The sequence below is a fragment of the Macaca nemestrina genome, chromosome 5 (assembly GCF_043159975.1).
Source record: "Macaca nemestrina isolate mMacNem1 chromosome 5, mMacNem.hap1, whole genome shotgun sequence".
In the NCBI taxonomy this organism is placed as follows: Eukaryota; Metazoa; Chordata; class Mammalia; order Primates; family Cercopithecidae; genus Macaca; species Macaca nemestrina.
In genome coordinates, this window is record NC_092129.1 from 148,277,070 (window position 1) to 148,290,073 (window position 13,004).

The 13,004-nt window shown below is 56.6% G+C and overlaps 1 protein-coding gene across 3 annotated transcripts in view; it reads right to left on the reverse strand.

The window, feature by feature from the left end:
- Positions 1-421: 421 nt before the first annotated feature.
- Positions 422-13,004, reverse strand: part of LOC105474482 (protein kinase C and casein kinase substrate in neurons 1) — a 68,397-nt gene continuing 55,814 nt past the window's right edge. For all 3 annotated transcript variants that reach the window (XM_011729160.2, XM_011729162.3, XM_011729161.2), the window contains 9 exons: positions 9,582-9,707; positions 8,475-8,631; positions 7,082-7,317; positions 6,410-6,565; positions 6,081-6,256; positions 5,564-5,684; positions 5,340-5,467; positions 4,177-4,364; positions 422-3,531 (listed from right to left, as the gene is read on the reverse strand). In XM_011729160.2, coding sequence (XP_011727462.2) covers positions 3,422-3,531; positions 4,177-4,364; positions 5,340-5,467; positions 5,564-5,684; positions 6,081-6,256; positions 6,410-6,565; positions 7,082-7,317; positions 8,475-8,631; positions 9,582-9,644 — 1,335 coding nt within the window. In that variant the 5' untranslated portion in view covers positions 9,645-9,707 and the 3' untranslated portion in view covers positions 422-3,421. The remainder of the gene's footprint in view (positions 3,532-4,176; positions 4,365-5,339; positions 5,468-5,563; positions 5,685-6,080; positions 6,257-6,409; positions 6,566-7,081; positions 7,318-8,474; positions 8,632-9,581; positions 9,708-13,004) is intronic.

Here is a 13,004-nt window from a genome sequence, read left to right on the forward strand (position 1 = left end):
AGCTTGGCACTGTGGACAACCAGGAACCATGGGCCTCAGCGGTCACTTTTAGAATTCTGCTTTAAAAAGCAAAACCTATTTGAGAGCTTCATTCACTCTTAATCCATGAGTGTGGAAACCTGAACGCCCCAGCTCTCCTGGTCAGGGCCTGTCACCAGGCACCCGGAACCTGAATGGGCCAGAGCTCCAGGAGCCTCCAGTATCACCCTCCCCAGTCCAGACAAGACCCAGGCCCCTGCAGGATGAAGGGACCAGGCCTCAGTGGCCCAGTCTATGGATGGTCGGCCAGGACAGCACCCAGCCCTGCTCAGGCACCACCCCTGCCCTCCTGCATCCCAACCACAAACAGCTCTCAGAGGGCTCAGAAACCCCCAGGACTGAAGAAGGCGCACAAGACTCAACATGACAATGCGCAGCCAGGTTGACACAGTTCTGGATTTTATCCACAGTCATACAATCACAACTGATATATATATATATTTGTATTTATATACCTTTAAATTACACAATCATGTACAAAACAGGTGCATTGCTGAGACCACAGCACTTCTCGGAGTTTCACAAGTGTCGGAACTAATGGGGTCAGGAAGCCTAGGGCGGCAGACGGCGGGTGGTGGGGCAGCCCCGGTTCCGTAGAGAACCAGGCCGCAGAATGGTGGTTAACTCGGGACAAAACACATTACTCGCCAAGCCCCGCCAGGGCGGGCCCGTGCAGCATCGAGGATGCGGGCAGGGGCTACAGGAGGAGGCCGTGGGCATGGCAAGGGGCGCGGCCCCCACCCTCGGTGTTGAGTGCCCTGACACCAGCACTGGCAGGTAGGGTTGGGCCCTGGAGCTCAAGGGGACTTCCAGGTAGGAGACCCTTCTGCTCTGGAGCCCTGAGGAGCCTGGGGACTGAGAGAGTGGTCCCAAACAGGGCCCTGGAGGTGGCTGCTCAGGATGGAGGGGGTTTCGAGTCCCTGTCCTGGAGTGGGCAGCTAGAGTGCTAAGAGGGACAGGGTGGAGTCCAGCTGGGGCTGCAGCCCCTCCGCAGGTGCTGGGAAGCTGCTGGCACAGAGAGGGGGAGCCCAGGCCCCAAGATGCAGATTGCCAGCTTCCCACCTTTCCAAGGTAAGTGATGAGGGACAGACGCCCCCTACCCCAGCTCCTGCCTGGGGAAAGGCTGGAGAGACTTCTGCGCTGGAGCTGGGAGGACTGCAGGCTTCCAAAAGCTTGCTTCAGGCGCTGAGGAGCCCAGGACATATCTCAGGCTTCCAAAAGCTTGCTTCAGGCTCTGAGGAGCCCAGAACACATCTCAGGCTTCCAAAAGCTTGCTTCAGGCTCTGAGGAGCCCAGGACACATCTCAGGCTTCCAAAAGCTTGCTTCAGGCGCTGAGGAGCCCAGGACACATCTCAGGCTTCCAAAACCTTGCTTCAGGCGCTGAGGAGCCCAGGACGCATCTCAGGCTTCCAAAACCTTGCTTCAGGCGCTGAGGAGCCCAGGACACATCTCAGGCTTCCAAAAGCTTGCTTCAGGTGCTGAGGAGGCTCATCTTGGCTTCAGGCTCATCTCAGGCTGCAGCCAAGGCCCAGAGACCAGACAGTGATAAGGAAGGGGGTGCTGGCAGCAGGAAGGAGGTCTGCCTGTCCCTGGGATGCCATTGCCCCTGGCCCTGAGGGAGGCCTGCCCCAGCTCAGGCCCCTGCCAGAGTGTCAGGACCCTCTGTGCCCACACGGAGAAGGTCAGAACCTTGAGGCTGGGGTCTACTACCTCCTAACAGTGGGCTGTTGGGAGAAGCAGCAAGAGCAAAGGAGGACTGAGGGGGAACAGGGCTGGGCTGGCTCTCTCTCTTTACCTGGAGGCCCAGGAGGCCAGGTGTGCAGGAGGAAGGAGGGCATCTTCGGTCCAGAGGCCTAGAAGTGGCATCCACCGTAAGCAAGTCTCACCTGGTGCTGCAGGACTTCTCAGCTCCTTGCTCCAGAGGTCCCCAAGAGACTTTTCTTCCAGCTCCCCTCCCTCATGGGGTTTTGTCCAACCCTGGTCTGCTTCCCAAGCCCCCGTACCCTCTCGTGCGGGAGAGGCTGGTACCTAGCACTCCGGCACTACTGCTCACCAACCAGCAGCTGGGCCCTTTGCTTCCACCCACCCCCGAAGGTCCTTTCACTCTGACCCAGGCTTGGAGAGATGGAAGGGCTGCCAGCAGGGGGAATGTTGTTCCGGGGGCTGTGGGGACAAGGAAGAAATACATGATGTGACTATCTTCCTCTTGAGGGCCAGGGTTCCTCCTTTCTGCCAAACTCAGCTGCAGGTTCTCCCCTGATGTCTCAGGCTGGAGGCACCCATGGGGCCCTTGCAGGCTCCCCAGGCAGGTCAGAGAAGAGGAGAGATGGTTAGGCCAAGAGCTTTGCAGGTACAAGGCTTGGCCTCATGGAGGCTGATGTGGAACCCAGTGATTTTATGGTTTTTGGATGGACATGGAGGGAGCGTGGGGGGCCAGGGGGACAAGATGACCTCCTCCCCAGCAAATAGGAGGAGGCTGCTACTGTTGCTGGCTTTGCCATCAGTTTGGGGGTCCCCACCCTAGGCCAGGGGACTTATGAGAAGGGACAGGTCCTCTGCAAGTTGCTGAGGGGGTTTGGATCTGCTGAAGAGCCGATGCTCAAAGTGCTGATGGCTGGAAAGAAGGGCCTGGGTAACAGGGTCTTGGTCCCTCAGATGGGCCTGGGGCTGGGAGGGCTGGCACAACCCGGGCTGAGAGCCTGCATGCCCTTCATTCACCCTCCTGTACCCCAGTGACACCATGACTTCCTCCAGCTCACCCCTCTTTCATGTCTGGGGGACCCCTGGGAACCTCCAGCGGGGAGGAGGGTGACTGTTCCTCCTCCAGTCCCACTGGGCCCAAGGGACGCAGCTAGGAGTAGAGGATGCTCCCCAGGGTAGAGTGGAAGACTAAAGATGGGGAAGCCTCCCTCCCTGGGGTCTGGAGAGGAGGCCTTTGAGGGCAGGGTGGTGGAGGAAGGGAAGCAGGGCAGGGGAGGAAGAAAAGGTTAGGAAACCAGGCCAGGGAATGGGGCAGGTGCCGGCAGCCTGGAGTGGAGTGGGACAGAGGGAGTGAGGCAGGGTGGAAGGGTCAGGAGACATCTCTCAGGGCTCAGGAGTCTCTTTGGTGGAACCTAAAGAGCAGATGTTGTGATGTTGGGCTAAGTCCTAAGCCTGTTACCTACCCTGGGACCATCATCCCAAGCCCCAGCACCGCAGCCTCCAGGTGGCCCTGCAAATGCTCTGTCTCTGTATACTTTGTTTTGTTCTGTTTTGACTTTTAAAAAAATAAAAGCTTGATCGGAAAATATGTCTGGAACTCTATGGCGAGGGGAAGGAGACGAGAGTGGGAGGGGAGGGGAGGCAGTGGGGAGGAGTGAGGGGAGTATGGAGGGAGGGCCTCTAGATAGCCTCCACGTAGTTGGCAGGGTAGAGGCCCAGCTGCCCGCTGTCCAGCCGCCCACGGCACCAGCCCTGTTCATCCTCCTCGCCCAGCTTCGTGAGTTCGTCTCCTAGGAAAAAGAACACGGGGCGGGGCGGGGGGGAGGGCTCAGAGAGAAGGCTGCCCCTCCCTCAACACACCAGTTGCAAAGGGAGCCCTCCAATACCCCCCTCCCGGTTATTGCACTGGGTCTTAGATTCTTAGGCCCTGCCCCTGGAGACCAGCCCCAGTTCCATGCCAACATTCACATGCCACCCTTGGCATAGGGGTCCTGGCCTACTTCAGCCACTCACCTATTCTGGGTGTCGGGTCCGCCCCCAAAATCAGACCTCGCATCCACCCTATTCTCAGGTTCTGACTCCGCCCCTGGCACCAACCAATCTAAATCTTGCTCCCACTCCCATCCTGGGCCCAGGTCACGCCCACAACCCAGGCCACGCCCCATTTAGTTCCCTGCAAATCCTCGTAACCCGTCTTCAAATCCTGTCTCTGCCCCACCACATACCCAGTCCAGGCCCAAGCCTCTCTTTCAGGCACCGCCGCTGCCCCACTACACACCCAATCCAGGCCCAGGCCTCTATTTCAGGCACCGCCCCTGGCCCACCACATACCCAATCCAGGCCCAAGCCTCTCTTTCAGGCACCGCCCCTGCCCCACCACACACCCAATCCACACCCAAGCCTCGCTCAGGCACTGTCCCGCCCAGCCGCCCTACCGGCCTTAAAGCTGAGCTCATCCTGCTCCTGGCCGTCATAGTCGTAGAGTGCCCGCACGCGCACTCCCTTGGAGTCGTCCTCAAAGGGGTTGGCACCCCCATTGGCCTCACTGCCCCCAAAGGGGTTTCCACTCTCGTCGTCTGACCACTCGGTGGCGTAGGGTTGGCCTCTGTCGTAGCTGCTAACACTGAGACGCGGAGGGAGGACCCAGCTTCAATGTCTCCCCGCACCACACCCCGAGGGCTAACCACTCCTAATCAGAGCTCTGACCCTGAATTCTACCAAGTCTAGAGCAAGGATTAGCCACATAGGAGGGGTGACCCTCATGAGCTCTTTAAACAGATGTTTAAATGCAGGGCCATTTGCGTTATTATTCAGCCCAAGAGGGAGAGGGCATTTAAGGGGACCCCAGGGCAAGTCTGAGTCTTCATCCGGGAGGAGGAGTACCACCTAATGATTAAGAGCAAGGATCCTGGAGTCAGACCTCCTGGGCATCATATCTGGCTCTGAGGTTTATTAACTAGCAATGTGACCTTGGGCAAGTCACTTAACCTCTCTGGGTTTCAGTTTCTCCATCTGTAAAACGGGAATATTTACGCACTTGAACCGCGCCACACACAGCAGGTGCTCTAGAAGGATCCGCTACCACTATCTTTTAGAGAGGAGGCTTGGTTCCTATTATCTAGACCAGGGATCCCTAATCCTGGGGCTGCAGACAGTCCCTGGCCTGTTAGGAACCAGGCAGCACAGCAGGAGGTGAGTGACAGGCAAGGGAGCATTATCGCCCGAGTTCCACCTCCTGTTAGATCAGCCGCGCCGTTAGATTCTCATAAGAGCGCAAACCCCTATCGTGAACTGCACATTCGAGGGATCCAGGTTGCACGTTCCTTATGATAATCTAATGCCTGATGATCTGAGGTGGAACAGTTTCATCCCAAAACCACCCCGCTCCCATCGGTGGAAAAATTGTCTTCCACAAAACTGGTCCCTGGTCCCAAAAAGATTGGGGACCGCTGCTTTAGAGTGATGAACTACCACTCTCCTTTAGAGAGGAGACATAGTTGCTATGATATAGATCATTTCTTGTCTTCTGAAGCACAACTCAGCTGCCCCAGAGTGTGGGTCCCTCTTGGCCCCAGGAAGCTCCACAGGAGGCACTCACCTGCCTCGGTCCCCAGCCTGGGATGTGGACTCTACTGCCCCAGTGGCATTGGTCAGCGCCACTCCCTCTGCCTTCTTGGACTGTTTCTCCTTCTTGGTGGTGGTGTGAGGGAGGTCTGGGTTCCACTCCTGGTGGGGCCAGTGGAGCAGTCAGGCTGGGGGACTATGCCCTGAGGCACCTTTCAGCCTCTTCAGGCTCCCCTTCCCATCCCCACATATCCTCACCTCAAACTGGGGCCAGTTCATGGGCATGCCGGGGCCACTGGTGCTGCGGAACCATCTGAGGTCTTCCTGGGCGTCAGCCCCCCGGATGGCCTGCTCCAGCTCACGATACACATGGATGTAGCTGTGCTCAGGGAAATGAGGGAGGGCACAGATTCACCATGGCCCCTTCTCATCCTTGGTGAGGGGCCGGAGTCCACTCAGGGAAGCAGGGTGCTGGGCATGCTGCCCAGCCAGGAATCATGTGGGCTTTGCAAGAAGCAGCTCCGGGCATGCTCAGTGAACTCCCTTCTCCCTCCCACCTTAGCCATTCACCCATCACCCTGCATGTATTTCTAGAGTACGCAGTGTGCGTCATCTTGCACCCAACAGCCGCTGTGTTTGAAGCCTCATCCCTCTTGACCCCTGCAGCTCTGCCTCCCCTTCCCGTCACTATGATGTAGGGCTGGGATGCCCTGCATGCCAGTCACACCAACTGCTGGCTGTGCCTGTGCCCTCGGTGCTTGCCATGCCCAGGTACCTGCTGTTCTCAGCCAGGTTGAGGTGCCGTTTGATATCCAGCAGCACCTCCTTGAGGAAGACCAGCCGCTTTTCCTCGAATTGCTGGCACTGCTCAAACACCTGCTCCATGTTCTCCATGTACTGGGGTGTGGTCTTGCCCACGTCTTCCAGCACTTTCTCGTACTTCTCCTGTGTCTGTGGGCACCAGAATGGAGAGAGGGTGACACCTAACCAGGCCTGCAGCTCCCAGCCACCATCCTTTGCAAGGGGACCCCCAGACCCCCTGCTGCCATCCCGGCCCGGCCAGCACCTTCTGCACATCCTGCTGCCATCCCCGCCCGCCAGCACCTTCTGCACATCCTGCTTGCACTTGTCCACTTTGTCCTGCAGCTTCTTTTGTTGCTCAGGTGTGACCGATTGCTCTGTCTTGCTGTTCATCTCCCGTGTCATGGCCAGCTTCTCCTCTTTGCAAGCCAAATGGTAGGCCTTCTTGGCTGCCTCCAGCTGTGGGGAGGGGGGAATAGGGAGTAGGGTTTTCATCTGTGACCAGCAGCAAACATGGTCATCCATCAACTCCTCCCCTGCCCACTCCCTGGGAGCTGTGAGCCCACACTCTTAAGAGCCAGAAGGGATGCAAGCCCTGGCTCCAGATGTTCAGGAGCAGCACTCCTCCATTTGTGGCTGTGTCTCTGCTTAGCACTGCCTGCTCCCCTGCAGATACCCTCCTGTCAGGCAGTGCAGTGCCCACCCCATCTGGGGAGCCAGGGGCCAATGTGCCCGTCTGCGCTGCTGGTATCTTTCCTGGGGACAGTGCCCTCTTGCCCATGGGTCTCCTTACCCAGTGGGCACTGCCCACCCATCTGTGAATATTTCTTCCTGGAAGGCAGTGCTGCTCCCCTGTGGGCACAATCCTGGAGGGCAGTGCCCAGCCCACCCATCCATAGATGCCCTCCTTGGGATCAGCACCCTCTGATCAGACGGGCCCACCCCACCCCACCCGTGGCAGCACCCACTGAGCACCTCTTTCATCTTCTTGGCCCAAGGCTTCTGGGCCTTGCGGAAGCCATCTTCAGCCTCCTTTGTCTCCTTGAAGCCACCCATGATCTGCTTGTGATAGGCGTCCTTCTGCCAGTTCTTCACCTTCTCCAGGTCCTCATTCAGCAGGTTGTTCTTCACCTCCTGGTGCAGCTCGCTCACCTTGTCTGCCTCCGTCATTATGGCACCCCAGGCCCGCTCCAGGCTGCCATACTGTGGGCCTGAGGGAGTGGCAATAGGTCACAGGAACCTCACTGCCCCCTGCCCAGAGGCCCCCCTCACACCTCCCTTCTCTGAGGCTTTCCCCTTCCTGCCATAGCAACAGAAATGCCCTCCTCTGCTCTACATGGCCCCATCCTCTAGGGCCCACATCAACCACTATCTCCAGGAAGCCTTCCCTGACTGCTCTACCCAACTGCCACGGCCTGCAGCCCTTGCTGCATTCTTCTCACAGTATCTGCAGCTGTACCTCCCTCCTCTTTATCTCTCCCATCAACGTGTGAGCCCCACAGAGTGGGGTCAGAGGGGGGCAGCCTGGACCCTGTGAGCTCTGACAAGCCCAGCACAGCGCCAAGCACACAGTAGGTGCTCTAGGAATGTTAGCTGAAGCTTGTGACAGATGCCAGGAGGCCACTGGGGACCAGTCATTCCACATTGACTTGTTGTTTGTGTACTGGCACCAGCTCTGTGCAGGGCACTGTGCTAGGTGGTGCAGGCCCAGCCCCTGCTCTCATGGGGTTTAGAGTATACTGCAAGAGAATAACACGAACAAGTATATGTAAACCGCAACTTGAAACTGTTCTAGATTAAAGGAACCTGAAGACACGATGCATAGAGGCAATGTGCGACTGCGCTAGATCCTGGACTAGCAAGCACAATTGTTATGGTAAATGTGTGTATGAGTTGTATTCATGTCCCAAATTTGGTAGTTGAACTCTGGTTACATAAGCAAATGCTCTTGTTCTTAGGAGATAATGAAGAATTTAGGGGTAAACGGATAATGGCTCCAGCTTACTCTCAAAAGATTCGGAACATATGCATATCAATAAACAGTCGGTGAGAAAACAAACGTGGGGCCAGTGAGTCTGGGGGAAGGGTGTGTAGGAATTATCTGTGCTACTGTTGCAGCTTTCACACAAAGTTTGAATTATTTCAAGATAAAAAGTGTTTTGCTTTTTTTTTAATCCAACCTAAAGTTGTACAAAATACAGATGAACAGGTAAGCCTGGTTTGATCTAGGAGGGAACAGAGCCTGAAAAGGTCCTATGGCTGGTAGATGCAGGGCATGGTGCATGCAAGTATCCAGGGCTCCCAGGACCCAGACCGAGGGGGCGGGTGATGGCCTGGGGGCGCGCAGGATGTGAGCCTGGGGGAGCACCTTTCTCGATGAGCTGGCGCCAACGCTTAGCCCAGTCCGTGAGCTGCTGCCCGTACGCCTTCTCGATCTTGGCGCGCTCCTGCACGCAGTTCATCAGGTCGTTGCATAGACGGTGGCCGTCATCGATGCGCTTCACGGTCCGCTTGTAGTTCCCCACCTGGCGGCCAAGCAGCGAGCACCACTCCCGCGGGTTCCTAGCGTCCCCTGCCCCGCCCGCCGCAACCAGCACGGCCACGCCCACTGTCTCCCGCCCCGCCGTCCCGCCCACGGCCTCCGGTCCCGCCCCCGCCCCCAGCCCCGCTGCCCAGCCGCAACGCAGCAGGGAAACTGACTTTCGGAGGCTCCAGCACCCTGCGTCAGGCCCCACCGTCTACACGCACCCTCACCCCAATTTAAACATGATTTCCTCGCTGCCACAAAATGCAGAAGGATTTTTAGAATTTGGACTTGGGCTGGAATGAATTATTCATTTTGTTTTTGCGAGTTAAATCTATTATATTTATATAGAGTCATATAAGCGTTGAGTTGAGCTGCAGCTTCTTGACATAATATTATGTTTTGTAGACATCTCATTAAACGCTTATTAATTTAGGTTTGGCAGTTTTCGTCTTGGGTTTCAGGAGCCAATAGCAATTTTTTTTCCTCCAGGTCTCAAATATTTCCGAAGGCTCTGAAAATGCTGGCTTCTGGCCACGCCTGAAGGGGCCCCGTGGGGCTCTGGGAGCTCACTCCCTCTCTCTGTGTCCAGCGCTCCACCCCTGCCCACCTCAGCATCGGGGGCGAGCGAGGGAAACAGGAACAGCGGGAAAGGCTGTGCTGTACCTGCCTGATGGAAGTGCCAGAGTCACAAAGGGCCTGTTCCCACATTGTGAAATGCCACAGGCTCTCTCTGGGGGTAGCTGTGGGGAGAGAGGAGCTCCTGGCTCAGTGGGCAGTGCTCTTGGGCCACTTCATGGCTACCGCTGCCTGTTGGACACCCAGGGCTTTGGAGGGGCCTGGGGGACTGGGGAGTGGGGCCTGAGGTCATGGGGTGAGTAATAGGGGAGCCTGGCCTCCAAACAGCCAGGCTGTCTGGTCCCCAGAACCTGGAGATCATGAGAGCCTCACCTCCCAGAAGCTGTCGGTGGTCTCCTCTGGAGCCAGTGAGGCCTCATCGTAGGAGCCGGACATGGTGTAGCCGCAGGGGGATGGACAAGTGCGGAGCTGCGGTTAGCAGGCTCAGCTGCTCATGCACTGGGAGGGCAGGAGAGAGATCCATGGAGATGAGAGAAGGGCCTTCCACCCTTTGCCCCATTCCAGTCCTGGGTCCCCGATGGGATAGGGGCTCCATGGGAGGAGGCTTGCATTAGGATGTCAGCTTCCTGTCCAGAAACTAGCTCACCAGACCTAGGGTAACCCTAAGGGTCGCCCTGTAGCACCCTCATGCCCAACTCCCCATCCCTCCTCCTTCCCCCTCCCTCGAATCCATCCTCTAGCTCCAGTATGAGCACCGCCACTCAGAAGCCAGCCCCAGCCCCAGCCCCCAGAGCTGGTTCTGTCTCCTGAACTGTTGGAGCCCAGGCTCAGCGCCTCCTCAGTTATCTGAGCCCCGGGATCCTGTAAATGCCCTTCTGGCTGCCCTTGCTGCCAACCTCAGCAGCCCCCATTAGCTCCTTACAAATCTCCTGGGAATCCCAATGTGTGGCGTCCTGGCGCACAGGTCACACCACCGAGATCTATGGGAGCATCTGGGGTGGCTGTGTCTGCCCTGGATCTGTCAGCAGGCATCACGGTTATCCAATCTAGGCTGTGCACTGCCCCAGGGCCAAGGTGGGTATTCCCCTCCTCCCCTCCCCAGCCAGCCCTCGCTGTTACCCCAGGCAAGAATGGCTCAGTAGTCAGGAGCCAGGACTCAAGAGGGCCAGGGGCCTGGTTTTCAAAGAGGCAGCAGAGTCCAGGCTGGGCCTGGCCCGGCTGTGAGCTGCCAGCCGCTAGCTGGATCCAGGCACCAGGGGACACCTTCTTGCTTCTGCACTGCAGTCCCAGGACTATGAACCCTGATAGTGTGGATGCTCAGGGAGGGCTGGCCTCTGCAAGATTCAGCCCAACCTGGGGGTCCAGGGAACCCCCAGCCGTTACCAGCAGCTGGCTCTCAGGCTCAGGGCAGGGGCAATAACATGTAAGAATGGTTGGCTGAGGATGTCCCTTCCCCTAGGGTTCCCCATCTGTCCAGCGCCTGGGGCTCTTTCCCAGTAATAACCCCGTATTGCCTCTTGCACCCCTCAGGCATCTAAACATATTTTGTTCCCTCCCTTTTAGAAGAACCACAGACAGACTTTCCCATAAACTCGCGCACAGTGGGGGTGGGTGAGAGGGAGGACGGCTGGATTTCATCAAGTGACAAAGAAATGAGTCTGAATTTTTCTTTTCTTAACTTGGCACTTTTCACTCATAAAGCAGTACTTGCTTCATAAGGAACATTTTAAATTTAGATACAGAGAAGTAAAAAGCAGGGATGTTTAAGGAAGCATGGTCAGCCAGGTGAGCTAGGTATCCCTGGGGCCACAGTCCCTTCTAGAACCCTTAATGTCACACAGAACTCTGCCCCGACCCCTGGTAATGCATAGCTGCCAGGGGGCTGGTGGGGGGTGGGCAGGAGTTGGGTGGAGGGTACAGGCATTCCCTTGTGGGAACAAAGGTAGAACCTGAGCCATTTGTCTCTCACCCACGGTAATGGGAAAGTAACTTAATACCATACAATTGTCATTGATACAATTATGGGGTACACACCCTTCACCCAGCAACACCACTTCTAGGAATTTACTTCCAGTCAGTCAGCCAGATGATGCACAAGATTATTTACTACAGTACTGCTTGTAAACGCAAAAGGCTAGAAACAGCCCAAATACCCATCCACAGAGGGCCGGGTCAGTAAGGTATGGTGCAGGGCTGTCTAGGAAGCTCTGTTCCTGAATGGAACCTTCCCCAGACCACATCACTAAAGCAAAAAGAGCAAGGTGTTGACCCGTGTGGCTGGGGAAAATACATAGGTAGGGAGTGTTTTGGGAGGACCACAAGAGAAACTGGTGATGGCGACCGTCTTCAGGGAATGGGGTGGCCAGGGTACGCAGGGGGAGGGAAACTTTTCTCTGTAGGTCCTTTCGTGCCCTTTTAATTTTGCCTCATGTGCATGAATTTTTTAATGTGCCTCGTGTGTATATTTTTGAAACCCTCCGGCCTGTGTTGGGGGAGAGCTGAGGGAGCTGGGAACCAGGATGGAGGGTGCTGTCAGCATGGAGGGAAGGGACAGTGCAGCTGAGACCTGGTATGTCAGGCCAAAATGCCCGACGGCTGAGACCACTCTCCACCTCGTGCAGAACAGGCCAGGCTCAGGGCTCTTGGAACTTGCTGGGGTCCACCCTTGGTGTTGGCAGGTAATGTGTCTCTCCAGCTTCCAGCTGAGGGAGCATGCGTAGTGGAAACAGCTCCAACCTCGGGGTCCCTGCTCTGCTACCAACCTGCTGTGCGGCCATGGGCAATTCGCAGGCCTTTCTGGGCCTTGCTGGGAAATGAGGATGATATGACTGACTTAAGGATTAGATGAGGTGGTTAGTGTCCAGCCCATGGCAGACTCCAGGCCCTCCCAACTCCAGCCTCAGTTCTGACCCACAAAGGGGTGGGCTCAGGAACAAGAGCCAGGAGACAGTGTGTGAACCCCCCATCATGTGACTAGACACACGTTTCCACCCCGCCTCTGCCTCTTCCAAACTAGCCTCACACCCCCACCCTGGGGGCAGGCAGGAGGCTCAACTCGGGACAAATGCCATGTCCTTCTTGAAGGGCAGTCGGTACCTGCTGTCACTAAAAAGGCTGCATCTCTCACCGTCAGAAAGGGATGTGGCTGGCACCTGGCACTCCCTGTGGGCAAACTCGACATGCTCTTAACCTTCCTCAACCTTTCAAAGGGGCACGAGGCCCATCTGCCTTCTCTCACCAGTGGCTATGAGGCTAACTCAGCCCTGAAGACCCTTTAGTGTCTCAATAAATGACAGCTGGCATTGATTGGGCACGTACCATTCACATGTCGAATCTACCTCCTGTAATCCTCACCACAATCTGACCAGGCAGATTCTGCTGTCACCCCACACTGTAGCTGAGAATCCAGGGACTCAGGGATGTAACAGGGACAGAGCTTGTCCAGGTACCAAGGGGAGAAGTGAGCCCAGGGCATCACAGCATCCATCCCTGCGTGATCTTATGATTTAAGGCTGTCACAGCAATGACGGTGGCCAGCAGGCAGTGAGGGCCGAATGTCCCACACACGGTGCACAGCACTGCGTGTGGGAGCTCAATGAATAGACAATGGCCATATGACATGGGAACTGCTGTTACACTGAGCAGCGAGGTAACCTGCCAGAGGTTGCTAATTGTGATGATTAATTTCAGGGGTCAGCTTGATGGGATTAGGGGGTACCTGGAGAGCTGGTGAAGCATTATTTCTGGGTATGCCTGTGAGGGTGTTTTGGAAAGAGGATGGCATTGCAATCAGTG